This window comes from Sceloporus undulatus, chromosome 5 (genome assembly GCF_019175285.1).
Source record: "Sceloporus undulatus isolate JIND9_A2432 ecotype Alabama chromosome 5, SceUnd_v1.1, whole genome shotgun sequence".
Taxonomy (NCBI): domain Eukaryota; kingdom Metazoa; phylum Chordata; class Lepidosauria; order Squamata; family Phrynosomatidae; genus Sceloporus; species Sceloporus undulatus.
This window is the reverse complement of record NC_056526.1, coordinates 110,659,369-110,687,334: the sequence shown is the minus strand read 5'-3', so window position 1 is coordinate 110,687,334 and position 27,966 is coordinate 110,659,369. Positions and strand designations below refer to the sequence as shown.

Genomic DNA, 27,966 nt, shown 5'->3' with positions numbered 1-27,966 from the left:
CATTTCCGCTGTGCGACGTGCGGACGCTAGGTGTCCGCGACGTCAAAATGGCGGCGCCCGTGTAGAACAGGTGCCACCATTTTGTACGTGCTTGGCGCGTACTAGGGTTAGGGGCATCCGGAAAGGACGCCCCTTTCTAACCCTAGTATGTGCCGAGCACATACTTTCCAGCCGTCTGTAATAGGCCTCTCTTTTCCTGGAACTTGCATTCATTGTTCCGGACCCTGTTCTCTGGAAAACAAGCTTGCTCCCTCCTCAATATGACATCCCTTCAAATATTTAAACAGGACTATCATATCACATGTTAACCTTCTTTTCTCCAGGCTAAACGTCCCCAGCTCCCTAAGTCATTCCTCATAGGGCATGGTTTCCAGACCCTTCATCATTTTAGTCACCCTCCTTTTGACATGCTCCAGTTTCTTATTGTCCTTTTTGAATTGTGGTGCCCAGAACTGGACACAATATTCCAGGTGGGGCCGGACCAAAGCAGAATATAGTGGCACTATTACTTCTCTTGATCTAGACACTATACTTTTATTGATGCAGCCTAAAATTCCATTGGCCTTTTTAGCTGCCGCATCACACTGTTGACACATGTTCAACTTGTGGTCTACTTGGACTCCTAGATCCCTTTCACATGTAGTCTCGTTCAGCCAGGTGTTCCCCATGCTATATCTGTGCATTTTATTTTTTCGCCCTAAGCGTAGTACCTTACATTTCTACGTGTTGAATTTCATTTTGTTAGCTTTGGCCCAGCTTTCTAGTCTATTCAGATCATTTTGAATTTTGATTCTCTCCTCTGAGGTATTAGCTATTCCTCCTAATTTGGTGTCATCTGCAAATTTGATGAGTATGCCCCCAATTCTGTCATCCAAGTCATTGATAAAGATGTTGAATAGCACTGGGCCCAGGACAGAGCCCTGTGGGACCCCACTGGTCACTTCTCTCCAGGATGAAAAGGAGCCAATGTTGAGCACCCAATGAATGTCATGAAAGGGCAGTATATTTTATTTATCTATTTTGCTCTTATTATTTTTACTGCAATACATGGGTAGATGTTTTTATGGGACTTTCTGTCTCGTGTGTCAAATTAACTGGGAAAGCTTTGAACACCATATTCCTAGACTTGAGTCGCCACCTGCTGCTCCACCTCAAGCAGCAAAATATCATCAGTTGGCCTGGTTGTATCTGGATCAAGGGAGGCTACATGAGCTCAACTTTGGAAATCTTAAACAAGCTGTGGTATACAAAGTTCACCTCCCTTCCTCTGTGTTTAGACTGCCCAAACTTAGACTGAGCAGCAAATCATCTGAAGCATGACTTGTCTCCCTCTCTGAAACATAGATAATGAAAATCTGCTTAAGAGTGGCTTTGAATACAATGGTCACAGTCAGATGGCTCAGTGCATTGGTAACTACTGTTTGACTGGCAATGCTAGAGCATTTATGTCTAAAGGGCAAATTGTGTAGGCTTTATGAACAACCACAGCCTATGTCATCTCCTTTTGTTGTTTCCTCTTCATTCATCATGATCCTGCATGCTCAGCTATATGCAGAAATGACTTATATGCACTTTCCCTTGCTGTGTTGGATTACTGTACTCAAAGCCACGTGCAAAGGGTTACAATTGGGCATGAATGAGTTGTTACTTTGCGAAGCTGAAATGCCAAGTAAAGTGTCTAGTAATTTCAATTTTAAATCTTTAAATATATGCCAAAGATTAACCGCACAACAACAGTAACACCACTGAGCACTGTTTTAGTCTTTTAGAGTGTTTAGACCACATCATATATGATACCAGTACTTCCTAAAGTGACTCAGCAAGAGGTCAGCATTGTTTCACCTATATTACAAATACAACTGAGATCGAAAATGGCTTGCCTAAGGCTATCTTAAGTTCATGACCAAACAAAAGTAATTTTTGGACCACAAATCACACAAGCCCCAGACAACATGGCCAGTTACTGTGCAGGCTGGCTGATTCTGGAAGCTGTCTTCTAAAACGTAAATTTCCCAAGCTCTGCTCCTGGGTTGTATGATTTGCACTAGGGGCGACTATGCATGCTCTTTAGAAACCACTCCCCCTGATCTTGGATTTACCTCTCTCTCAGAGTAGCAACTGGACTGTGATTTGTGGTGCTAGAAGGCCTAAGGGTTCAGGCAGATAAGAGACACGGTCATGTTATTAATTTGCATTGCAGGCTAAGCTCACAAGTGTAAGACAAGACAGCCCATTCACAAACACCTTGGGAGAAAGGAAATCAGATAGTTCCCACAGTTTAGCTATGGCATTGAGTAAATTAACCAATCTCCCTCCTTCCTCCCCCCATACCCCAAAGGCATGTAGAAAGGCAATGAGGAAAAGACAAAGCAGGGAATCAAATTCAGCACTGCCCCACCTCTGACTTAGTTTTAACTACAAAGCCATCCTTTCTCTGAAATATGCCTCTATGCTGAAAGCTGTAAACACAATGAGCATCCATAAATGAAGATCACATGAAAATGAAATGGGTACTTATTTAATAAAATTGAGCTCTATAGCAAAGAAAAAATGGGTCATTAAAAAACAAAACAGGTCTCAAATAGATTCAAAAGGTCACTACGATTGCAACTGTAAACAGTAATTTTACTTTAGAAAATCTGTGCTGACAGCAAGCATGGCGTAGTGGCTTGAGCACTGGACCAGGACTCGGGAGACCAGGGTTCAAATCTGTAAACCCACTGGGTGACCTTGGGCAAGTCACACTCTTTCAGCCTCAGAGGATGGCTATGGCAAAGGCAACCCTCCTCTGAAGAAACTTGCTAAGAAAACCCCTTGATAAGTTTGCCTTGTTGTTGTTAGCTGCCCTTGAGTAAGTTCCAACTCATGACAATCCTGTGGATGAGACATCTCCAAGAATCCCTATGCTCCACTGCCTTACCCAGATCCTGCAAGCCCCTGCCCATAACCCCCATGATTGAGTCTATCCATCTGGTTTATGGTCTTCCTCTCTTTCTTCTACCCTCTCCTAGCATTATTGTTTTTTTCTAGTGATCCTTGCCTTCTCATTAGGTGGCCAAAGTATGATAGTCTCAACTTGATCATCCTTGCTTCCAAGGACAGCCCTAGTCTGATGGGTTCAAGAACACATTTGTTTGTCTTGGCTGTCCATGGTATCCTAAGTACTCTTCTCCAGCACCACATTTCAAATGAGTTGATTTTCTTTCTGTCTGCTTCCTTCACTTCCAGCTCTCACATCCGTACATGGTAACTGAGAATACAATGGCTTGAATGATTCTGACTTTAGTACAGTGCACCCGCATCATACGTGGGAGCACTTTACGCGGTTTTCAGGATACACTGAAAGCCATGCTGGGAGAAGGGGTGGCGTGTCCCATAGGGAATAATGGGGCACACACCCGTTGCACCACCACACTGCCACATGCATTAGCCCCATTCATTTAAATGGGGCTTGAGCACAGGCAGAATTTGCTTTATGCGGCAGAGGATAAATTAAGCTGCTATATATAGAGGACTGGGGAGAGAGATACTTATCCTCTCTCACCTAATCCCAGTTGTTGGTTCCAACCTGAGTAGATCCACTGTATGAATGGAAATTTGCTAAGTCAAATTATACTTGTTTCATTTATTTAGAGTGGACTGATCAAGTTCCCTTTGATTCAGTGTGTTTATTCCAGTTGGAACTAAATGTTGCATTCAGGGCTTTGTGTCTGCAGAAGACAGACATCTCAGAATATCTGCCCAAATGCTCAACATCAACAACATGAAGAAGAGAAATCAGGGGCTTACCTTATATATACAAGACTTTGCATTCAAGAAAAACAACTCAATTGTTGCATTATCCTTTAGGTAGGATATGCTTTCAATGTAGAACCTAGAAATGAAACACAGAACACATATAAATGCAGGAAAGAAATTGCAGCCTGTAGGTAAACACACAAGAACCTATCAAATGTATTAAATAAATAAATAAAAATATGCCCAGTGGAATATTTAGGACTGAGAGAAAAGATTTTTTAAAAGTGATTGTGTTATGACTCTTGAAAAGATTTGTGTGTCCTTTAAGACATGACCATTCAGTACTGTTTTATTTCAGATACTGATTTATATTCCATAAATATTTTTGGGATTTACCTCCCCATTCCCTGTCCTTGATAGTTGTATTGTTTTGTTTCTTAAGAAGCAGGTGCATCCTAGTCTGGGAATAATTGGTTTTGAATTGGCTTTTGTAAAAATGATGAAAGTGAGAAATGACCCTTGAATATAAAATGAAAAGAACTAAAAACCTTTTACAGGGATGCTGAATCTGCAGTTTTCCATAAGCGTGGTAAAAGTGCAAGCACCTGATACTTTACTCCACATGGTTGAGAGAGGGAGGGAGGGAGGGAGGGAGGGAGGAGGGGTAGTTAAGCACAACTGTTATAAAACTGAGATGTGACATAGCTGCTATCTCTTATGGGAACTCTACAGGTGGCCTTAGATAAGCCACTTCCATTGAGACAACTTGCCTCAATTGTTTTCAATGTGCCTACTAATCTTTTAAACTGATTTTCAAAAAAAACAGAATGGAGGTAGGGATTGTGTGGTCCTCCAGATGTTGTCTAACTACATCTCCCATCAGCAGTAGCCAATAGTAAATGCCACAAGAGTCTCACTTTTGTTAGAGAAGACTTTTGTAAGTACCTGCAAACCAAGGCCCATCTCATCTCTTTAACAGCAGCACAGCCGCAGCTTCTCTAGCATTTTATTCTCCAGCTACCACCACCCAGTTACATACATCCTGCCTGAACAAACAGAACTCCTGCCTTGTTGCCGGAAGTGCACCAAAGCCACACTTCAGTCCTAAGGACTGCAGCACAACTTTGGCGCAGATTCTGGCCTCTTAAAACGTGTGTGTCATTTAAACAGCATACCTCCAAAGTGACTCAAAGCAGTGTGAAGTCAAAGGCTTTCATGGCTGGCATCCATAGTTTTTTGTGGGGTTTTCGGGCTATGTGGCCATGTTCTAGCAGAGTTTCTTCCTGACGTTTCGCCAGTATCTGTGGCTGGCATCTTCAGAGAATTTTTGCCTGGAAAGGACTTGGCTATATATATTGTGTGATCTGGAAAGGCAGGAGTGATTTGCATGTGTATTGTTGGTTGCTAATGGCAGTCCTCAGGGTAGTCCTCCTGCCTTTCCAGATCACACAATATATATAGCCAAGTCCAGGCAAACATTCTCTGAAGATGCCAGCCACAGATGCTGGCGAAACGTCAGGAAGAAACTCTGCTAGAACATGGCCACATAGCCTGAAAAACCCACAAAAAACTATGACTCAAAGCAGCTTTATTTTGGCTTGTCTATTTGGGCCCTAAGTTCCCCAAATTTTGTTCCAAATGTTTTTTTCTCCCCACCTTTTTGTTAGCAGTAAAGATGATAATTTGGATGTATTTATTAATTTCTATATCACACTGTTCCTAAAGCAATCATTGGCGGGATATAGACTGCCGCTTTGAGGCGGTCTCCCGCCGGCGCCATTTGCTCCGTGAGGGAGCCGCAGCAGCCATTTTGGAGCTTCTTTTTGCGGCGCCTCTATGACATCGCGAGGCGCCTCTGGCGCATTCGCGACATCATAGGCGCCGCAACACGTCTGGACGCTATGCGTCCAATACGTAAACATGGCGGCCCCCATGTGGAAGGGGCGCCGCCATGTTGTACGTATGGAATACGTACTAGGGTTAGGGGTGTGTGGAAGCACCGCCCCTTCCTAACCCTAATACGTATTTCATACGTATTTTTTGGCGGTCTGTAACCCGCCATTAAAAGTAACCTGCACTTGATCTCCGTTACAGGTGACATTTCCCTTTTAGGGAGGAAATAAAAATGATGTAAACGTACAGTTGGCCCTTCTTATACACAGATTTTTTATACACGGATTCAAGCATACACGGTTTGAAAATGTTCAAAAAAAGTATAAATTTCAAATATCAAACCTTGATTTTCAATTTTTTATAAGGGACACCGTTTTGCTATGTCATTATATTTAATGGGACTTGAGCATACACAGATTTTGTTATACACAGGGGATCTTGGAACCAAACCCCAGCGTATAACAAGGGTCCACTGTAGTTGCCTGAGTGTAAATGGGAAGAACTTATTTCAGTGTTCAGTTCAATCACAATCACATCACCTTTACTTGTCTTCCAAACTTATGTGTGAAGCTAATAATCTCTTTCTACCTTACAGGAGTGTCATAAATACATGCTAAGATAATATCTGTGACTGGCCCCATATCTCCCATGGGGTTAAAAGTCGAAAGGAAAATTAAATGCATATAACTATTATACAACTATAACTATTATATCAATGAAAGCTCATGCTACCACTTCTTTCTTTCATTTAGTCTCAAAGGTGTTACAAAAACTCTTTCTATACTGATTTTCCAGACTAACATGGCTATGTCTTTGAATACTATCAGACTGGAAGGTGTCATAAGTTTTTTCTTGCAGTGCTACTCATAGTATGACAGTTGCAAAAAATGGGGGGGGGGATGCTGCGCGCCTACTCACTAGAGCAAATGCTTCTTTTGCACACCAGAGGGCAGTATTGTATTCCTTATATCTAAAAGTCTGGCTCATGCTCTTGGAAACTTTAATTATGAGGATAATAAAAATGTGCCCCTCCGGATCTTGTCAGACCACAGTTCCCATCAGACATAGCCAGTGCAGTCCATAGCTAGGAATGCTTGTAATTGAAACCAAGCAACATTTACAAGTCCGCTGATGTTATTGGTACAAGTAAAGATGCATAGACACCAAAGCATAAAAACAGACAAAGCACATCTTCTCCAGATTTCTGTTATCACTTTACAACAATAGCTATCTGTGTCCATCATGAACTTAAACCAATGTTGGCAATGCAGCCGTGATCTGCTTAATAAGATTTTTGGAGAAGCTATCTCGATTGTGAGGCCACCAGTTCTTCAGCCACAGAATCAAATGTGGGTAACTTTGGCCCCGAGCTATGCAATTTTAAAAGCCAAATGCTTTTCTCTTGACATTTAATATCATGTAGATTACTAGTATATTCTGTATTAATTTCCAGGTGGCTTAGCATAGAAAGAAGCTAGGCTTCTACTCATTGTATATGAAAATGTAATGGGTGAAACAGGTGACAACAGTATCTGTAGTTGGTATTTTGAAGGAGCTTGCCAAATCAAATGGTCTTCCTTGTTTGAAGTTTGCATCTCATTGTCTCCCAGTCTGTTATCTTTCCTAAACAATTGCCTCCCAGTTTGCTAGCCCTCTATAGCCCCATTCTACGTCCACCTCAGAGATGCCTTTGTTCATGATCAGGCTTCCCTTCTGGTTGATTCTTCTGAAGGTTATGTGTATCACTGGCATTGTGGAGAGGAAATCAGCCAGATTTGGACTGTAGTTTTTGAACACAGAATCACCACATGTTCTGCTATCATAATTTGCCAGAAGGCTGTATTGATTACATAGGCAGACTAATAAAGTACAGTGGGAATTCCACTTAGACAGGACCTCCAGACAATGTTCAAACAGCCCGCACAGGCTTTCCTGACTGAATTACACTCTGTTTTCTAACACATACAGTTTCTTGGCAAATGGGAAAAAAATAACCCTGTTGCTGACCTGCTAAATAAGCATCTGGAAAGGAAGTGCAAAACCCAGTAAAAACCTCTGTGGCTTCTCCCTCTGAGAGCAGAACTTTCTACCGGCTTTAACATCTACCTAGCATATCAGTCTTCAGGGGAAAAGAAGAGTGGGATCCCTCTTGTGTTCAGTCCTATTCTCTTTCCTTCTCCAAACACCAGCAATCAGAAATAATGATGGGCAATTTAGCCTTAGTATGCCAGAAATTGCATGCTGGAAAGAAAGCATCTTGTCTGTTTTCTTTCAGTCACTGTGGAGGCTGAACACAACTCGACAGAAATATGTGGGGTATAGGAATGCTAGGTGATGGTAGATTTTTATCCTCAAGCATTAAAGCTATTTATCTGACCTTAACTAAAATCTTCATTCTCAGCTGCTTCTATATAACATGATTCTCTGCACATTTGCTTTACACCAAGGTCATCCTTGTCATTCACTCCCAATAAAATCTAAGTAACTGACAAAGGAAAGAATTATGGGAAGTAGAAGGCACTCACATTGTTGAGCCAGAATCAAGGAAAAATGTGAGGGAAACTGGCTCAAGGTGTATGTAAACCAGTCTCCAGCCTTCTATCATACTCACCAATAAAGATTGTGAAAACCACAATTCAAATAGTATATTTGATTGTACAGTTAGCCTTCCTTATCCATGGATTTTTTATGCATGGATTCAAGCATCCACGGACTGAAAATATTTAATATATATATATATATATATATAAATTCCAATAAGCAAATATTGATTTTGCTATTTTATATAAGGGACACCACTTTACTATGCCTTTGTATTTAATGGGACTTGAGCATGTATGGATTGTGGTGTTGGGGGGGGGGGGGGGTCCTGGAACCAAACCCCATCGGATACCAAGAGCACACTGTATTTCTTTTTTTCCTTTCCTTTTCACATATAACAAAATTGACTGGCTGGTCAGTTGTCTTTTAAAAGAATTAATGGGATTTGATTTCTGGATGCCAGAAAGACAGATTGAGGATCTGTAACTATGGTTCTACATGTGGTCATCTGTGAAATCACACAAATGAGTTATCCTGTGCCAGCACAATGTATCATTTGGTGGAATGTTTTAGAGCTGTTACACAAGCATTTTGACAGCGACCCTGCCCTATCTCTGGAGTGACTTACCAGCTCATGTTCTACCTAAGCCCTCAGTTCCATGGATGCCAAAGCAGCAGCCAAGGATCTAAGGAATGCCAGGACACAACGAGAGGAGGATGGGCAGAGTTGTGTGATTTCATAAATGACCACTTGAAGAACTACAGTAAGCAACCTGTCCTCTGTGAGGACCTTGTGTGAGGTCTGTGACTCATACAAATGGGAGAGCAGCAAGCAAATAACCACTGGAGGAGGGAGTATCATGCCACATAGGAGAAAAGCATAGCCCTCCCCAATGCAGCCTCCATCTGTGACCCCAAATCCAAGGGATAGTGAGAAACAAAAGTGAGCAATCTGGTTTATGTGGCAGCTCTGCAGATGTTATGCAGAGGAATCCCCTTCAGGAATGTAGCTGAAGCTGCAATCACTGTAGCTGGATGACTTCTCACTTGGGCAGAGGGTGACTTGCTTATTAGCTCATATGCCAGATGGATAGTTGATGCAATTAGAGATGATGTGTTTCTAACACAGACTGTCCCTTCTTTGTAGAGAGTGATTGAGGAAATGACTCTGAAGGCTAGGGCCCTAGAACATCCAGGCAGTTAAGGAAGAGCTCTGGAAGAAAAATGTCTTGACTGAGATGGATAGGAAACAGGACTGTCAACGAGAAGGAAATATCCAGTCTAATGAATGTGAGGTTGATCCCCTCACAAAGCACACAACTTCATAGCTCTTCTGTCCATGGTGGCTGCTACTAGAAAAGCTTTCCACCAAATGAGTAATCTTAAGACAAAGGAAGCCATCTCCTCTAAAACCATTTTAAAAAGGCCTCATTCTAGAAGGGTGTAAAGTCCCGTAATCATTCAAGAACCCCCTGACTAGTAGATTTGATAAACAAGAAGTGCTATGATATGGCTACAAGGTAATGTTTAATCTGAGACAGGAAGAACAACTGGATAAGGACACCAGGAGGTCCAACACATGAGCGACTGTGGCTTCTTTTGGAGAGGTCTTCTGAAGCCAAAAGCATTCAGAGAACTCGATCCACTTATAGTTGTAAGGGTACTGAGTGGATAGCCTTTAGGTTCAGCAACAATTTGCTGGAGTTAGGGGTGCAGGACCCCCATGAAAATGGAAAAACTGCAAATAAAAAAAATCACTATTTTTTTTACCTCATAGAACACTTCTCTAGGAATCTTTAGGTCCTGCAGTGCAACTCTATGGTCAATATCTATTAGAAGCTGACCATAGAATTGCAATGGAGGACCTACAAATGTCTTGAGAAATGTTATCTCTAGGCCCTCCACTGCGTTTGGCAGATATTGACCATAGAGTCATGCTTGAGGACCTAGAGAGAACATATTAATCAAATCGAATAATCAAATCCACAGAAGTCAAAGCTGCAAATGTGGAGGGCCAACTGTACATGGAAAACACCTACCAATGAGCTATAACCTCCCCTCCTTTGGTGATCTAGCTTCCTATTTTCCAAGATGGGGACTTCCTGAGTCACAGATCACAGACCTTTGAGACCTATGGCTCAAAGCTAAAGTGGATCTTAGCTATCAGAACAAAGATAGAAAATCTTGCCATGATGATACATTTTGAGAGCTGACTTGACCAAGCAGATACTCACCTGACACAAAAGTACAAAACAACCGGTCCAGACTTTTTGGGGAAGTCATGTTCCAGCACTCTCCGGTCCAGCTGAAGCCAGTTCAGATGACCCCTGGTAACAGAAAGGGAGGGAGAAGGATGTAGTGAGGTGAGTGCATAGAATGGCAACAGTAGGCTTCATCCAGAACTTGAGAAAGTCATATTTTAGATTACCACAACTACTAGAAGCCATGCTGTTAGTTGGATTCTGGGAATTGTTGTCCAACAAAGTAAGGGTTCCAAGTTAGGGATTCATTCCACTGTCCATGGTGACTCAGAGTATAATACTGAAGTCACACAGAATAGAAAGCTGCTTTTCTTAGATGATCATGCAGTACTTGAAAAACACACAAAACAATGCAGTGGGAACAATGGCAGTTTCATTTCATGCTTAAATGTTTAACACATAAAGTTCAACCTGTCAGTGTGAAAACAGAAGATGTACAACGAGGAGATGGAGAACCAAAAAGATAAGTGCTTTTGTCCTTTATTGCAGCCCCACCACCCTTGGTGTGACTATATAATTGAAAGCCTGTCAGGTTTTCCATTAAAAGTCATTAGTGCTAGGAGTTTATATAAGGCCTGTAATATTTCACTGCAGGCTAAAACAGAGCCAAACAATGTCTCAGACTTTTTATTTGCCACCCAGTATGTCTGGAACTGCCTTGCAAATAGAGACTGCCAAGTTGCCTTTCAAGATCTTTTGAAAACACAGCTGTTTCTCTCTCTTGCACGCATGCACACACACATACTCATGCACACACAGAACAATAGTTACTAAAGTTTTCTCTGAATTTGCCACAGTAGTTGTTTAGTGCCATTTTCTCTTGTAAAGCTGGCAATAGTAGACACTGAGACCTTCCTCCAACAGTGTAGTGTAGTGTAGTGTAACATAACATAACATAATATAACATAACATAACATAAATATAACAATAATATAGAAGCAGAGCTTGGAATAATTTTTGGATTATAGTTTCCAGCGTGCATGAATACTGTTTGGGACATTTGAGGAGCTGTAATCCCACAAAGTAATGTTTCCAAGCTCTGAATAGAAGCTACAACAGTGAGGACATGTTTTTTCTGCCTGACAAGAGAAACTGGAGAGTGAAGGTATGCATGAGTCCATGAATGCTTAAAGTTGCCTTCTATGGCACTGGGCCACTGAGTCATCTAAGAAAATAAACTCATTTGAGATGTGGTGCTGGAGAAGAGGGCTGAGGACAACCAAAAAGATAAGTAAATGAACAGATCAAACTTGAACTTTCCCTGGAAGCAAAGATGATGAAACTGAGGCTGTTGTACTTTGGCCACATCATGAGAAGGCATGACTCATTGGAAAAGACAATAATGGTAGGAAAGGTAGAGGGAAGCAGAAAGAAAGGAAGACCACATGCCAGATGGGTAGATTCAATAAGGGAGGCCATGAGCCTGAGCCTGCAGGACCTAAGCAGAGTGATTAAACATAGGGAAGATTGGAGATGTCTCATTTACACAGTTGCAATGAGGCAAGTTAACAATGACAAATGCAAAGGAAGACATATGGTTTAGTATTTCTAGATGGCAAATAAGAGATAATTCAAGGACATCCTTGTTGTCATCTTAGGATTGTATGAGTAGCAATAGCAGCTGCATTTATATACTGCTTCATACCACTCTAAGCAGTCTCTAAGCGGTTTACAATTGTAAGCTAATTGCCCCTATCAAGCTGGGTACTAATTTTGGCAACCTCAGAAGGATGCAAGCCTGAGTCAAGCCTGAGCCCTGGCTGGTACTGAACTCGCAATCTTGTGGTTTGTGAGTGAGTGGCTGCAGTACAGACATTTAACCACTGCAGCATCAGAAGAAAGGAGCAGGAGAAGGATTCTGCAGACCTAAATATACCTGAGTTATCCAGTAGCAATTACAGAAGCTAAGCAGGCCTGCCTGGTCCCAGTGCAAGTGGGTACCTCTTGGCCAGGTTATGAAGCTTTGTTGTTGCACACTTCAAGTCATTTCTGACTTATGGCAACCCTATCACAGGCTTTTCTTGACAAGACTTGTTCAGAGGGGAGTTTGTTGCCTTTGACTTCTTCTGAGGCTGAGAGGGTATGACTGCCCAGTGTGTTTCCATGATCAAGTGGGGATTTGAACTCTGGTATCCAGAATCATAGTCCAATGCTCAAATCACTACACCATGATGGCTCTCAAATTATGGAGATATATTCCACTATTTTCTATTTACAGAATATCCCAATAGCCTAAAAAAGCTATCTGATCGAGGCTAAAAATGGGACAAAAACAGTACCTGTGTACAGACCATGTGCAATGCTGCCCATTTTCAAGTCAAATCATGCTCCTAAAAGCATGCTTCAACTTTTTTTTTTTAAAAAAAAATACAGATCCCATGGTGCCTTGTTTGAAAAGGAAATGTCAGATTTGGCAATACAATGGGGTAAGGTGACCCAGTGGATGCAGGAGTGACAATGCTTGCTCTTGAAGTTCAGAAATTGCCTCCCCCGATTCACAGCAACCTGGCTTTGAACTCCACAGATTTTCACCATAGAGGCTTGGATCCTGACAGTCATTGGGCCCATCTTGGATGTAAGGGATCTGTGGAAATTCAGAGTTGTTCCAGATCATTACCATCTGTCTCACTTGGGAGCTGTCCCAGGTCCTTCACAGGCTGAGCCTCAGTCTGCTACATTTGCCTGCTGCCATTGCAAGTGGGCATATGTGGAAGCTCAGAACCAGGCCCTGCTCAGTCACCTAAAGGCCAGGCAACTGGTCAGAACAGGATCCATCTCTATTCTGTCATATCTGTGGCAAGAGTTAACCCTTGTTTGTCAAAGTACATAACCATATTTGGTTTCAGAATGTGGGGGGAGGAAAAACCATTTGGAGTACAACTGCCAGTATCCTCAAGCCTGGTCATTTTGGCTGGTGGGCTGTGGGAATCTTAGAAGATTTTCATACCTGGCTCCATTGGTGCTCCCTCCTTTGCATCCCCAATCGTTCCTGGGAATGCAAAGTTTGTGTTCATAGGAAATCTGCTCCCCTTGCGATAATTCAGGGACACAAAGGAGGGCGCGACAATGCCTTGAAGATAGAGGAAGCATGCCTGGCTTCAGACATGTGCCCTTCCTCCACCTTTTAAGGACGTATTAGCCACTTTTGACCAGCGATGGAGCCAGGTATGAAAATCTTCATTGGCAGCAAAAGTAACTTTTCTACATTCTGCTCGATTTACACAAGAATACCTCACCCCTCCCACAAAAACACAATGACTAGTTTTTGGAATATGACTCTATGATGATGGCTAGGACTGTTAAATGTTTCCAAGATCTCTCAACTATGATTACTATTCTCCCCCCCTCCTCCCCTGACTTCTATAGCATGCTATTTTATAGATAGCATGGCTAGCTAATTCTGGTCATGTTGCATGAGGTAATGACCCTATATTACCAAAAGGAGCTATTAAGTCGCCAACACAAAGGTTGTTCCTATTGATTTTCTATTCAGGTTGTCATGAGACAGTGCAGCTAATGAATGGAAATCCCCAGTACAAATCATTCCTAGATAAATTACACCTGCAGAGATTTTCCTCTTGAGCTGAAGAATTACTTTCATATTATTTTAGGGCTGCTGCCACAAGCCTCCCACTTCCATTAAACACACAATCTAAACCCACATCGGTGGATATTTCTTAGGGCTCTCAATGGGTTTAGGAGTTTTTAAAAAGCAAGTCAGCTGATTCTTGATTAATTTTTCAATTAAAACCAGTGCAGTGTTTTGATACAGATGTGCCTGGAGGATTATTAATTATGGTAATACTTTCTGGATGGAACAGCACGTTGTAAGAATTCCTGTAGCCATACATTGACTGCCATGGCTGCTATCACCTCAACAACCAGATGTGTATGAATGTATCCGCTTCCATGTTTCCTCTGGTGCAGGAGAAAGGAAATTCTGGCATCTGGGCCCTATACAAGACATCAAAGTTCCTCACCTGGAGAAGCAAGGCTGGCCCCCTCTCCGCTTTCCTCAAGCAGCACAACGCAATTACAACCTTGCCATCCTTACAGCACCTTCTCCAGCCAAGGAAAGTAGGGCAGGGTGATGTCAGCTTTCCACTAAAGCATAAGGTGGCTCAAAGGGAGGTTCTTGAAAAGTGATCTGGACAGGACTTTGTGCTTCATGAAGATGTGGTGTGGCTCCTTTCTGCACCATAATCAGTGGATTTAAGGTCAGGTCGCCTTCCAACACCATCAGCCCCTAATTCAACTATTCAACACCATCAGCCCCTAATTCAACTATTCAACACCATCAGCCCCTAATTCAACTATGGCTAGGGCGGCATCCATACTGCAGAAAAACCCGGTTTGACATCACTTTGGTGCCACAACAAACTGCCATTCCCTAATTTCCATAGTATTGATCCATGGCAGTTAAAGCAGTGTCAAACTGGATTATTTCTGCAGTGTGGATGGACTCTCTATATGTTTCTGTACACATTAGCAGCATAGGAAGTAGGAAGAACCAGAAGGGACAAAATCCCCACTTCTGAATTGCTGTTTGGTGCTGTCATCAGCTTTCTGAAAAGAGCTATGTATTTGTCCTAACAGCTAGACAGCAACAACTTCCCCAAGTAATGCTGGGGTACTAAGAGATGCTAGACTGTGGATGGGGAATCACAATCATCCCATATCATCTGATATGCCAGCTGCATCCTTTCCTGGAACCAGAGGACCTGAAAACTGTGGTATATGCACTGTTAACTTCACGACTCGATTTCTGCAATGTGCTCTACATGGCTCTACCCTTGTGTTTAACCCAGAAACTTCAATTAGTACAGAATATGGCAAGCAGGTTGGTCACTGGAAAACTCAGGAGTGACCATATAACACCGATTTTGAAATCACTCCACTGGCTGCCTGTTGTTTTCCGAGCACAGTACAATGTGTTGGTTTTGACCTTTAAAGCCCTACATGGCTTGGGCCCAACCTATTTACGGGATTGCCTTCTTCCGTATAATCCACTCCACATACTCAGTTCCTCTGGGAGGAACCTATTGTAGCCTTTAAAGACCAAATTGACTGCTACTTCCCAGAGGTCCTTTTCTTTGGCTGCACCTAGATTGTGGAATGGCCTGCCGGAAGAGATCCATCACATCACCAGCTTAGATAGCTTTAAAAAAGCTGTCAAGATAGATCTCTTCTGGTAGGCCTTTCCTGAACAGGAAAACCCTGGCCATAAAAGTGGAGTACTCTTATGTTGCCCCTGTTTGAAAAACTGTTAATTTTATCATTTTTAATTTCTAGAGTGTCTAACAGACTATTTTAATTGTCATGTTTAATTGTCATTTTAAGGGGGGAGGGAAAAGTGGGTCATTTATATAACGTATTGTTATAATTTTAAAGTGTAAGCCACTCCGATTGTTTGTAAAAGAGAAGCAGGATAGAAATATTATTTAATTTTAAAAAATGTTATAGCACTCCCAATTCAGTTCAGATGACATCATGGAGAAGAGTTAATATTTGCAGTTAAATTTTTGGCATTGAATGAAAACTCTATATTTATGCTTTCTTTTCCTTTGCTGGTTTTGAGCCAAAGCAGTGCACATATTTCTATAAAGAAATATAAACCCACAGGTGAACTTGGGCAAGTCACATTCTTTCAGCCTCAGAGGAAGGCAAAAGCAAGCTCTCTCTGAACAAATCATACCAAGAAAACCCCGTGATAGGGTCACTGTAAATCAGAAATGGCTTGAAGGCACACAGCAACAATGCAATATTATACATTAATATGTGAAATGATCACACAGTAAAGTAACAAACAGGATCCTGAAAATATAACTTTAAAGCTAGAAAAATAACAACCTCAACAGTAAGCTGCATTCACAGGCATAACAATCACAAGCAATGCTTAGCTAACCATTTCACTTGCCCAAGGAATACCTTCCTCTTCAAAAGGCACATTTTCACTTGACTGTTAAAGCAGTGTTTTTGAAACCATGCTCTGGGTAGTTTACTGAAGTTCCTTGGTGGGAAGATCAGTCATGACAGACAAGGGACCTTGGGGGTCAGGTTATCATCTCTACTGATATTCCTCTAACATGCACAGCCATGTATGTGTGCTTCCTCTTGAGTTTATTCTTAGTTCACATGCAGCAACAAGTAAAGCTCAATAGGCCTGGGCAGCGCTCTTGTGGAGCAGAGATTGGAAGTTATTTTTTGGGGCAACAGCTATCAAAATCCTCCAGCCAGCATGGCCACACTGCTACAGATGCTACTGGAGACATGCAAGAGCTTCTAGGCATAAAAATTGCTGTGGAAATGTTTTATATAATATTTTGAAATGATTATCATAAACAACAGAAAAAAGCTAACTGCTTTATGTATCATACTAGATGAGTAATTGTTACTCACAGGCCTAATGTTTAGAAAATACCAGTCTTACATCAGTACACCTTCATATCCATTCCAGGTAACATAAGGTATGGCCCACAGTGCCCGGTTCCTACTTATACCATACTGAAGGCAATATTGGCTGTTTGGGACCAGCTCTTGTTGGATTGCATCTCAGGAGACACAGGCATTTTACTATGGAGAAAAACTTGTTAAAAATAATGAAGATAATATCTAATTGAAATTGATTATTTTGCACCATCCAATGGATTTTTTTTTGTTCCAGCTGCTGCGTGACAAATGCTTAACTAGAACTGCCTTTGTTCCTATAAAAAGCTCCCAATATAAAGGAAAGGAAATTAAGATATGATTTCAATAAAGAGGTGGCAATAGGAAGTAGATTTCTTTTTCTTGACTGAAGCATTTAGATTTCAGTTCAATCTAGCAACCTTTTTTGACAATTAAAATGTCTATATTGTTCTCACTTGTCTACACCACGGTAGGCAACTGTGGCTTTCCTGATGTGCTCTGAATTATCTCCTATTAAATCTTACCATGACATAGCCAGTGGATTATGGGAGCTGGAATTCAACCTCTGGAAAACTGCAGTTACCTAGCCTTGATTTCACACTTGTAAAATATACACAAATACACAATTCTAATAATATGGCTCAAGTTTCTATCTGTCATGGTTTCAGGAACACTTTGGGAATCTGGATACTCTACTGATAGATATTTTCAGGAAATGAAACTTCTTTTGCCCCACAGAGCTCCTTCACCTTCCTTTGCAGTTTCCAGAAAGGAAACCCTTACTTACTTTTTGATTCAGAAATGTTCACATTCTGGTGCCAAATACTTACGTCTCATCTGTGAAGGCAATTCCAAAGTATTCCTTCTCTTTCAGATTGAAATGTGATGCCACCAGGTCTAGCAGCTCCTTGGCCAAAAGCTTTGGCTGGAAGATAAGAGGGAACAAAACGTACAGATGTTTAGCTAAAGAGTGTTAGGGTGGGGAGTGGGGGACAGTCAAGGAAGAGAAGAAAGGAGACTTGTGCCATTTCTAACAATTCAGTGATGACTAAATAAAACATCTGTATAATGACAGTATCATATTTACAGCCAAAGCTGCCAGAGGAGGCCGGCTGAGCCAGGCTCCATACAAATCTACATACTGCAGCATTGTGCTCTGCTCCTGGCAATGCCTGGTAGCTATAGCTCTTCTGCAACCCTGCCATTCTGTAAATAAGCAATTATGTAGCATAGGAAGAAAGACCAACACCAGACTCTTAACTTGCATGTACACACAACTCCCAGAAGTATAGTATGTGTTTGTTGACAGCAGGATCCCCTCCTGAGCAGCTGCATGAGTGGGGGACAACTAATCCTTTCCAGTTGAGCTGGTTAGCAGACACAATCACAATAGTCACAAACATGAGTGAAGTCACTAGATGGTCTTGTACTAAGGAGATTCTTCTCCCACTATATCTCTTTCACATCTCAAAATCCTTAATTGTTGTTTTCTCCTACAGTTACCATCTGTCTGGAATGGTCTGATCTGAATCTGGTCTCCAGAGACTTAGTTCAACACCCAAATCACCACACCACACTGGCTCTCTGCAAGAATAGCTGCTGAGAATATCATGCAGTCCCCTGGTATATTTAATAAGCCAAATAAATGCAAAATGTTGTTCCTTGGTTCTGTGAATAAAGGAGTTATGATTGTTAATGATGCACATGAGGTCATCCTTGGGGGGGTATATATACTAAAGATATCATGTGACAGGGCTTTTGCCATGCATACCCTCCCATCTCCTCCACCTTTTGTTTCCTGTTTTCTACCATCTGCAATTTTGTAACAAAACAGCCTTGGTTACAACTATATTTCCGTCCGGGCTTGTAGCTCAGAAAGGGCTGGGTGGTGCAGTCGGTGATTAAGGATCTCTTCTTCTAGAAGCTACTGTAAAAACTAGATCATTTATTAAAATATGCTGCATCAGATAAGAAAAGACAGCTCTTTCTTATGGGAGATGAAAAGGTCTGGGAAGAACAATGGCTGAGTCAGAGCCAGCACTGGCGGTAAACCAGGTTTACTTACTAGCTTAGTATTCCTGAAGGAATACTTAATACTGTGAAGTTAAGCTGTTTGTCTTCCTGCAAGGTTGGCCACTATCTATAACTTTGCTTACAACTGTGCAAAGTTATTGTCCTTCTCTGTGGTCCTAATAATAATAATAATAATAATAATAATAATAATAATAATAATAATATCTTAGACCAGTGCTAGGGAATGTGTGTGGCCCTATATTTGCTGTTGGATTGCAACTCTTACCATTATTTTAACAGTCACCGCTAAACACTCAACCGATTTCCCCATCTGTAAACTGGAGGTAATTAATAATCTTCATAGGCAACTATGTAAGTCAGTGTATACAAGCCTTGTCTGTCTGTTTTATTGCACCTAATTTGCCAGGGCCTGTACAGTTAAGATTAAAAACAAAACAAAACAAATCCTAACAGACAAAATACAAATGAGGTAAAGATGAGAAATGGAAATGAAAATCTGAAATACATTTTTCCAAGTGCTATTTCACAAACATATGAGTTCAGGTTGACAATTACCAGCTCTAAAGAAGGTTGTTAGGAGGAGAAGGCTGATGAGAAGAAGTAGGTTAATGAATGCCACGCGAGCACAGATATGACCAAATGAAACCAGCAGGGTTTAATTATAATGGTGTTATTTAATTGCAAACCTGAGTATGTGTAGTAGGAGCTCAGGTGTACCTGAGTTGCCCAGAGGACAGCTATATCCTCATGGAGAGAAAGCCTAGAATAGTAAGTCTGTATTTCTTTCTCTGGAGAGATCTGGGCGCCAAAAGCTGCAGCCTAGATAAACAGAACCAAGTTCACTGACAATGCAAAAGTGATGAGCAACAACTACTTTTCATGCAAGTCACACAAATGGCTCAGTAGAAACACTGCAGGTATCTTGCAATATTTTTTCAGTTATATTTCCTGACTTTCCCCCCAGAGGTATGTTTGTTTTCCATTAAACAAAACACTTTTCATCAGTTCTACCACAGAAACTGGCACCAAGATGAGCACAAGACCACAGAGATAAGAAGGGCAATAAGTCTACACTCATCCATAGTCCTTGCTCTGTGCCTACATATCTATGGGGCAATGCCCTATTTGCCTTGGAGCCCATCTTAAGTGTTCCTTCCTAAACACAGTTACTCATACTGCTGATAACTGAGTGCTATTTCCACCATATATGACAATATCAATCATGTAGGTCCTGCATCATAGCTGGGTACTAGAGGGTCAGAGTGTGTGTCAGTATACCATAGTCCAGAGCTTAAAAGTAACATTTACTTTTTAAAGGAATTGTTGTCACTGTGGCAATCATGTTAACTATTGACTATTATTATGCCATTGACATTAAAGCTGAATACCCCCCCCCCAAGAGAAACATTTTACTCACTATTTCAAAATGTCATTTTAGGAAGAATCATTTAGGGCTTTTTAATGTGTGTTTAAATGATTAAAAACAATTGAAAATAATAGGTTGCTAATGAATTACCAATATATAATCTGTCACTCCTCACCACTAATAATTACTGAGAGAAACAGATTACTTTTTGTTTTAAAAATTGAAGCTTTTCAAGGCTCTGGCCTAGCCTTTTCCTGCATTTGGTAAAAATTAAACCACCAGCAAATTATGATTTGTGTTTGGCCTGCAAACTAAGATCTATGATGAGATCTTGGTTTCTGATCCTTGAAGCCCCCTCCTTTTCCAGACCTTAATTTTTGAAGACTTGCTCTTTCCACACTTGCAAATTACAGACAAGTTCCACTAATTTGACAAAGGGTCTGTTCTTTCACCAGTTCTTCTGGCCTACGAGGCTTACTTGATGCCACTCACATGCATATGCACAGTCCCAAGACTTGCCGGTGGGAAGAGCAGACTCCTCTTTGAATTTATTAATTGAATTTGTCTATGTAATTTGCAAGCATGGAAAGAGTGGGCTCGCATCCGTACTTCTTCCTATTGAGGCTTGCTTTAGACTGCTCTTGCATGTGTGATGTTTGCAAAGTTAGGTGGGGGTGGGTGGGGTGCAGATGGACCAAGCTGACTACAGAGGCTTGACGCCTTTTCCCACCCTCTCAGCTTGCTTTGCAAACGGTATTTGCGCATGCCAAAGCAAGCCTCTGTAGCTGTCCAAACGTGGTGCTACTTGACACTTCCCCGCTGAGTTTACTCCGTGGTGCTTCTAAGATTGTGGACAGTGCATCTCTTACAGTATTACTGTACAGTAAAAGTATTTGTGCTTATAATACAGTGTGTGTATGCGCGTGGTTAAGCTTTGCACACATTCATTATGATATACAGTCACCCCTCCACAGACTTGAGATCTGTGGACTTGAAAATCCACAGAGGAGCAATTGTCATTAACCCCATTCAGGCTTATGGGGCTTGAATATATGCGAGATTTGGAACTTGCAGGTGGGGTCTGGAATGGATCCCCTGCAAGTTCCAAGGGGCAAATGTATAGTGTGTTATTTATGTTTTTCAAAGACCAAAATGCATTTGCAAACTAAACAAAGCTGGGGTCCATGATTCCATTTTCTGACAGTGCTTCAGTCTCTAATCCATCAGATAAGTAGGAGGCTTTCTCTATGGAGGAAACACAAATCAGTAACTCTAGATTGGCTCAATTTGGGAAATACTGTGCACAGTAGTCCAAAACACACTACAGAAATAATCCAGTTTGAGGCCGCTTTAACTGCCCTGGCTCAGTGCAGGGAATCCTGGGTATTGTAATTTATTGTGGTACCAGAGCTCTCTGACAGCAAAGGTTAAATGTCTCACGAAACTAGCATTGCCAGGATTTCCTAGCTCTGAGTCAGGGCAGTTGAAGTGATCTCAAACTGGATTATTTCTGCAGTGTGTTTTGGACCAGTATATTGGAAAGGGAAAAAATGGAGAGGATGTCCCAAGGTTCTCATCCATATAACACCAGACCACAACTTGGTATTTTGTCTGGAGCTTTCCTCTTAAAAAGGATACATTGCAACATTGAATTGCTCGCCCCACCTGTTTCTTGATTGGATCATTCCACCGTGAGTACTGAGCACTGCCACCATTTTCTTGCTTCCCCTGAATCCTTTGCTGTGAACATGGATCACTGAAAACCAATTTGTGGAGGGGGCATTTTGTTGCTTGTTATCTTTTGTTTTGTGTGTGTGGTGTGTGTGTGAAAACTCATTTGTCATAGAGGAACCTCAATTATGATAATTCCTTTTTCAACAAAAAAGAGTGTATAGGCTATATGTAATGAAAAAAGTTAATCAGTACAAATGTTTCAGACATATGAAATAATGGGCTTTGTAGCTATCTTCTCATCTCTATACAGTGCAATTGTTTAAAAACCTGGTCTGTGACTGTAATAAATATTTATCTTATCTATGTAAAAACCCATGCAGGCTGAAAATTCCTACTGCATGGTTTTGCACAGAGATCATTTTTCACTATGGTAAACATTGTATTTTTAAAATAAAATCTGTTTCAACAGATTACTGCATATACTCATGTACAAGTCAACTTCATGTATAAGTCAAGGGAAGGTTTTAGGGACAAAATCATGGATTTAATATGACCTGTAGATGTCGAGGGGCAGTAACAAAGGATGTAAAGGGGAAAAAATGAAAGGAAAACACTACATCCCTCCCTCTTTCTCCTTCTCTGGACCTCTTCTGACCACTACTTCTCTGGTTCTGGAGGAGAAGCTTTTAACATCTGCTGGGGAAGGGAAGGGAAGGGGAGACCTTTCTAAGCAGTATTACCGTACTGAGCTGTATATGTTGACCCAGGATTTTAGGGTCAATTTTTGAGCATAAACTTCTCAACTTATAGTTGAGTGCATATGGTATATGGAGTTCAAGAAAGCTATTGGTGATTTCTGTGAAAAATTAATCATAAAAAGTTATGAGAAAAATGCATACATAAAAAGGAGTTGTTTTCCCCCCAAAAATAATGTAACGCTGCCATACCTGTCATTACTCACAGAAGTACTGAGTAGTGGCTGTTTCAGAAAGTTGGTAGTAGCTTCTGAAGTGTATGCCACTCATTTGCATATGAAAATGAAATAGTTTGCCCTAATGATAAAGACCAGTAATGGGTAACTGAGGCCTAGTGATTAAAAGGCACATTTGCTATGTCCCAAGAATATTATGAAGCTTCTAGAGCCTATGCTCGTGTCCAGAATTGCATTGATTCATATCCTAGAAATCATCTTAGCCCGAGATTAACAATGCTGCTGTTTTATTAAGGCAGGTTTCAGTTTGGTAGCAGCAAACCAAGATACTCAGCTACTCTGAGGACATAATCTAAAGTTTAGAAATAAGGAAAGAAGTGGGATGAAGAAGCATATCATCTTAACAGATCTCCTAAAGCAAGGAGTTACTTTTCCCTGTTGAAGACCCTGTCTATGAAGTGACCTTGTTTTTAAGGAACAAGCTTCAAAAGCCAAAAAGATTGCCTTAGGATCAAACAAGAATGATATGAAGTAATCTGATCTGGGTTTGGGGGTCAGACTTCCACCAGCATTATTTATCTGCATTTTTCCCAGGTTGAACATCAAGCAAAGGTATTTTTATATAAGGATGGAAGACCACTGAAACAGGTTGCCTGATGAGACTGCAGGATCTTTACTACAGAAAGGAAAAGTGGGTCATGACCTAGTGTCAGAATATGTGCTTCGCATGCAAGAAACTTCAGGGTTAGTTTTTAGAACTTCCAGTTACAAAGCAGCTGATGGGAAAGATCTTTGCCCAAGGCTTTGGATGTAAGCCACTGTTAGTCAGAACAGACAACAATGGACTATACTGGCTAATAGTCGGACCTGCTATAAGGTGACTTCCATGAAGTCTTTCCAACAGCTTTGTGCCCCCTTGTTTCATTGAGAATTTCCTCCCGGCAACTTGGAAAGGTATGCTGTTTTTCTCCTTCCCTCACCATTGTCTCAGTTTCCCCCTTTGTGGCACATTTACCCCCCCCCCCCCCCAATGGTTCTGTTCTGGAAACTAAATGATTGGTCTAAAATCCTTGTACAGAATGTGCAGACACAGATTAGAAGAACAGGAGCATTTCTAGTACAGGAACGGATTGAGGTCAGCATGCAGGCTCATATGTTCTTTTCTCTTCCTCTTCTACATCCTTCTTTTTCTATTTTCATGTACCCCTGTTCATTCTGCTTGCACCTCTGGAGCTTAGAATAAAATGCCATTTGTATGGGTAGAAGGAAACAGGAGGCAAGCGAGCAAAACGAAACTGCTCCTTAAGGAGCCTTTAAAGTTTTCAGCACTTTTAAAAAGAATGCTGTGTTTTCTATTCATAAGCCTTAAGAACAAGCAAATTAACCCCATTCCACAGGGAAATGTACAAATCCTAAACCACCCACCTTCCTGTCTGGCAGCAGTACCCAGAAGAGGAGGAGAAAGAAACAGATTGCTTGGAGGAACACACACCTACTTGGCAAGCAGCCTAGATCCAGCACAATACTGTTAACATGTGGTTATTCTGATGGGCAGAATTAGGAACTAGGAAGGCAGGAAGACACTTTGCATTTACCCACTTGCAGGGATCCATGTGCTCTCCCGGCAGAGCTCTTATGTTAATAATGTATGCTTTTTAATTTCCAATTTAATGAACAAAGTAGTCATTGTTAAAGTCTCCCCATTTATTATGTTAAGGATTTTATTCATTCACTCTGAGCAAATTGCTTCACCTTTCACTGCTCCTAGATGTTGTAGTTGTAATGCTGTTCTGAGGACTGCTTCAGTGAATTCCTTATATGTTTGTTACACATTTTCACTATGAAAAGAAAGCTCACACAGCAGCCTTGTCGTGGGGAGCTGCTGCACTTTCCTCTGAGTAACTGCACCATATACATACAGTGTATTTACAGACATATGGTAACAGGCTTCAGTGTGGAAATACATAATGAATCCACTAACTTTCTATTAAAAGGAAACATCACTCATGTCCCGAATGCAGAATGTCTATGCCAGAGACCTTGGAAAAAGACTGCAGACTGAAACAGACATCACTGGACTAGGAAGACCTGTGGCTTGACACAGTATATAAATTGGATTTCTGAGCCCAATTCATGGTGTTGGTATTTACCCCCAAAGATCAAAAGGGCTTTAACTCAAATGGTTAAAGGCTTGCTTCTTTCTGCACCAGACTTTCTGTATTCAGAGATCTTCTGCCTAACTGCTTCTCCAAATGCCTTTCTTATTGGCAGTGTGAGATGTAAGAACAAAACAGCTGACATTTCTTGATGGTGATGGCCTGATTACAGAATAGTCTTGCTGAAGTGATATACCTGCTGTCTATTTTACAATCCTTTCAGTATAGATTGAGATGAAAAAAAAAATCCCCAGACACTTTAAGATGAGAAATAAACAAGCCTATGGTATGTTTTTAGTTGCTGTCTCAATTTATTGTCTATTTTTGCACCATGTAAAAAACGCCACATTGAATACTATGGTGTTTTTATAATGCATTTAGTAATCATGTTATATTAATTTATCTTATACTGATTTATTATTTATATGAAGTATATCACTGGCTTAGAATGTAAGTTAGGCAATGCAATAGGAAGACAACAATAATCAACCGTAAGTAATGACAAGTGATTTGGTCCCACAAGCCTCCTTCAACTGCTGTACTACAAGGAGACACCTTTGTAACTGAGATCAAACAATCCTGCCATATTTGTCGCTAACATTCCCTTAAAATTCCACAAGTGCAATGTTTTGAAGACAGGAAGGGGATCAGAGCTCAACATTTCATCCACCCCGTACCTACTTCTCCAGCAGTCCACTGTGCCACAGAGGGACTGTCCTGTAGCACTGACACAGCTATACTGATAATCATCTTAGATGTTATATATTCCTGCATGGCAGGGGGTTGGAGTGGATGGCCTTTGAGGTCACTTCCAACTCTATGGTACTATGATATCTATAAAATTCTAGAGTAGCATCAAATTTTATGAGCTGTTGCCACTGCATTGTGCCATTTAAAACAAAAATCATACCTAATAATCCATTTTAAAAAATGCAAAAAGGAGGAAAGGGAAAGAGACCTCTTATGAACAGAAATCTAACATATGTCCAAACAGGTCCAAATGACAGAGAAAATAGATACCACTAGAGAGAAACCTTAAAAGAATAAGGTTAAAAGAATAAGTTGGGATGAGGATGAGTGGGTATTCGTAAACCCATCCTCACATCTACCTGGGACCTCCAACCAGCATGTGCTTCTTACATTTCTGTGCCATTGCTTTTAATCAGAAGCCCCCAGCCACTGCATCTGATGTGGCAACAGAGTGCCTGCATGCACCCACATGGTCAGATACCCCATTTCTGTATCAGATGCAGCAATGGTGGGGGTCTTCTGAGTGAAAGTAATGGCTGGCAAGGTAAGGAGCGGGCATAGGTGGTGTGAACAGCCAGATTTTGCTGTGGAATTTCTAGGAAACTCCATGCAAAACCTGGGTTATTTTACCGCAGAGTAAAGGCTGTTTACCCTGGGATCAGGTCGGATCCTTTGGATCTGCATCTGGTCTGATCAGGTCCTGGGGGTTTTGGCCTGCGTCATCTGAAATAGTTGATGTGAGGTTGGGGGGAAGCCGGGCCTTTTGGCCTATGTGGACAACACTTCCTTCTACTTTCAAATACTGCTTTCTACATCAATTTATCTGCAAAAGAAATCCTAGCTGTTTCAGAATATGCTGGGAAACACGCTAAGGTCCATGCTCAATGGTTGAAGCTCACAACTGTTTGCCATCGCAGAGCATATAGTTAAAATGCATCTCCAATTATCTCTTGCAGGTGTATGTTATGGGTAAGATCAGTAGGAGTGGGTAAACTCTCAGCCACTAACATTCTTGGAGGTGAAAACAGGAACTTGTGCATAAAATCCCTTCTCCTACCAAAAATCACTGTCTGATAATCTCCTTCCCTATGACATTACTGAATAATCTAATGAGTGCTTGGAGAAATTTGTCTTTTGGGGTTATAATATTGTAGATCTTGGCGCTGCAGTTTTAAAAGGTAACCTTTTTGAGTGGTGGCCCTCCGCTATATGCATTACAGCAGTGATCCTTGGTCTTTTCAGGCTGTTAGCCCAGAACTGTTCTCCCCAGACATGTGACTTACATATGCACAGAAAGTTTTTAAAAATATGGGAGATGGTAATCTCCACCTGTATATTGAAGTGGCTATATACTGATGTGCAGAAAAGGCTACAACACATAATTTTCCTGCCTTTGTAAATTGGCCCAAAGTACACTGAATATAAACCCACAAAAGGTAAATGTTCGGAAATGTGCAACACAACATTTTTCCCTTGGCAGGAGTCAGGTGATGAGTGTCAAGCTTGAGACATTTGGGGAAGCGTATCCTAGTCCATCCTGCAAAGAGGAAGTCCTGATTCAAGTAAAACATTTCCTGTTTTAGTGACACAGACTGCATTCCTCTATATTACATTCACGTCTACTCTGCTAAATAAATCCCATAGGCAATGCACAAACCTGTTTGAAAATAGACAGAATTGGTGTGCAGTCATCAGATTTTGGTACACTGCTAGGTAAAGTAGACCTATTAAATTCTCTAAATCATTTTGAATACAAATGACCAGGTTTGTTAAGGAAGTGTTCACAATGCTAGACACAGTATGTGTAGAGTGGTTCCCTCCTTAGTCTTATGGTGAATCCAGTAACCTCCAAGCCACCTTTGTAAGTCTGATCACCATGCGAATATAATAACTAAGAGAAAGAGTACACTTCAGGGAGGATGTGGGTACTTGCTCTTTTGAAAGAAAGTTTTAAAATATGGGATATGTTTGCTCTAGAGCTGGATACAAAGCAGACACACTGCTGGCTGGTCAAAAATTAGTTTTAATTAATTTTAAAATGAGCCCGAATGGGAAAAGCAGATGATTATGTAATATTTCCTTATTGTCTTCTTCTTTCTAAATTAATAATACACTTGGATTATTAAAGACATTAAAAATAAAATATTTGGAACAATTACAACTGGTATTCCAGTGAGGCAACAGTTCAATGGAAACTAGACAGCCATGTGGGTC

General features: G+C 41.1%; 1 protein-coding gene across 9 annotated transcripts in view; it reads right to left on the bottom strand.

Moving 5' to 3' along the window:
• FRMD4A (FERM domain containing 4A) overlaps window positions 1-27,966 on the bottom strand; it is a 490,170-nt gene that overhangs the window by 105,842 nt on the left and 356,362 nt on the right. For 8 of the 9 annotated variants that reach the window (XM_042468233.1, XM_042468234.1, XM_042468232.1 and 5 more), the window contains 3 exons: window positions 17,672-17,766; window positions 10,407-10,499; window positions 3,790-3,874 (listed from right to left, as the gene is read on the bottom strand). In XM_042468233.1, the coding sequence (XP_042324167.1) occupies window positions 3,790-3,874; window positions 10,407-10,499; window positions 17,672-17,766 (273 nt within the window). Of the gene's footprint in view, window positions 1-3,789; window positions 3,875-10,406; window positions 10,525-17,671; window positions 17,767-27,966 lie in introns of those variants that run through there. The other variant, XM_042468236.1, reaches the window with a different exon arrangement.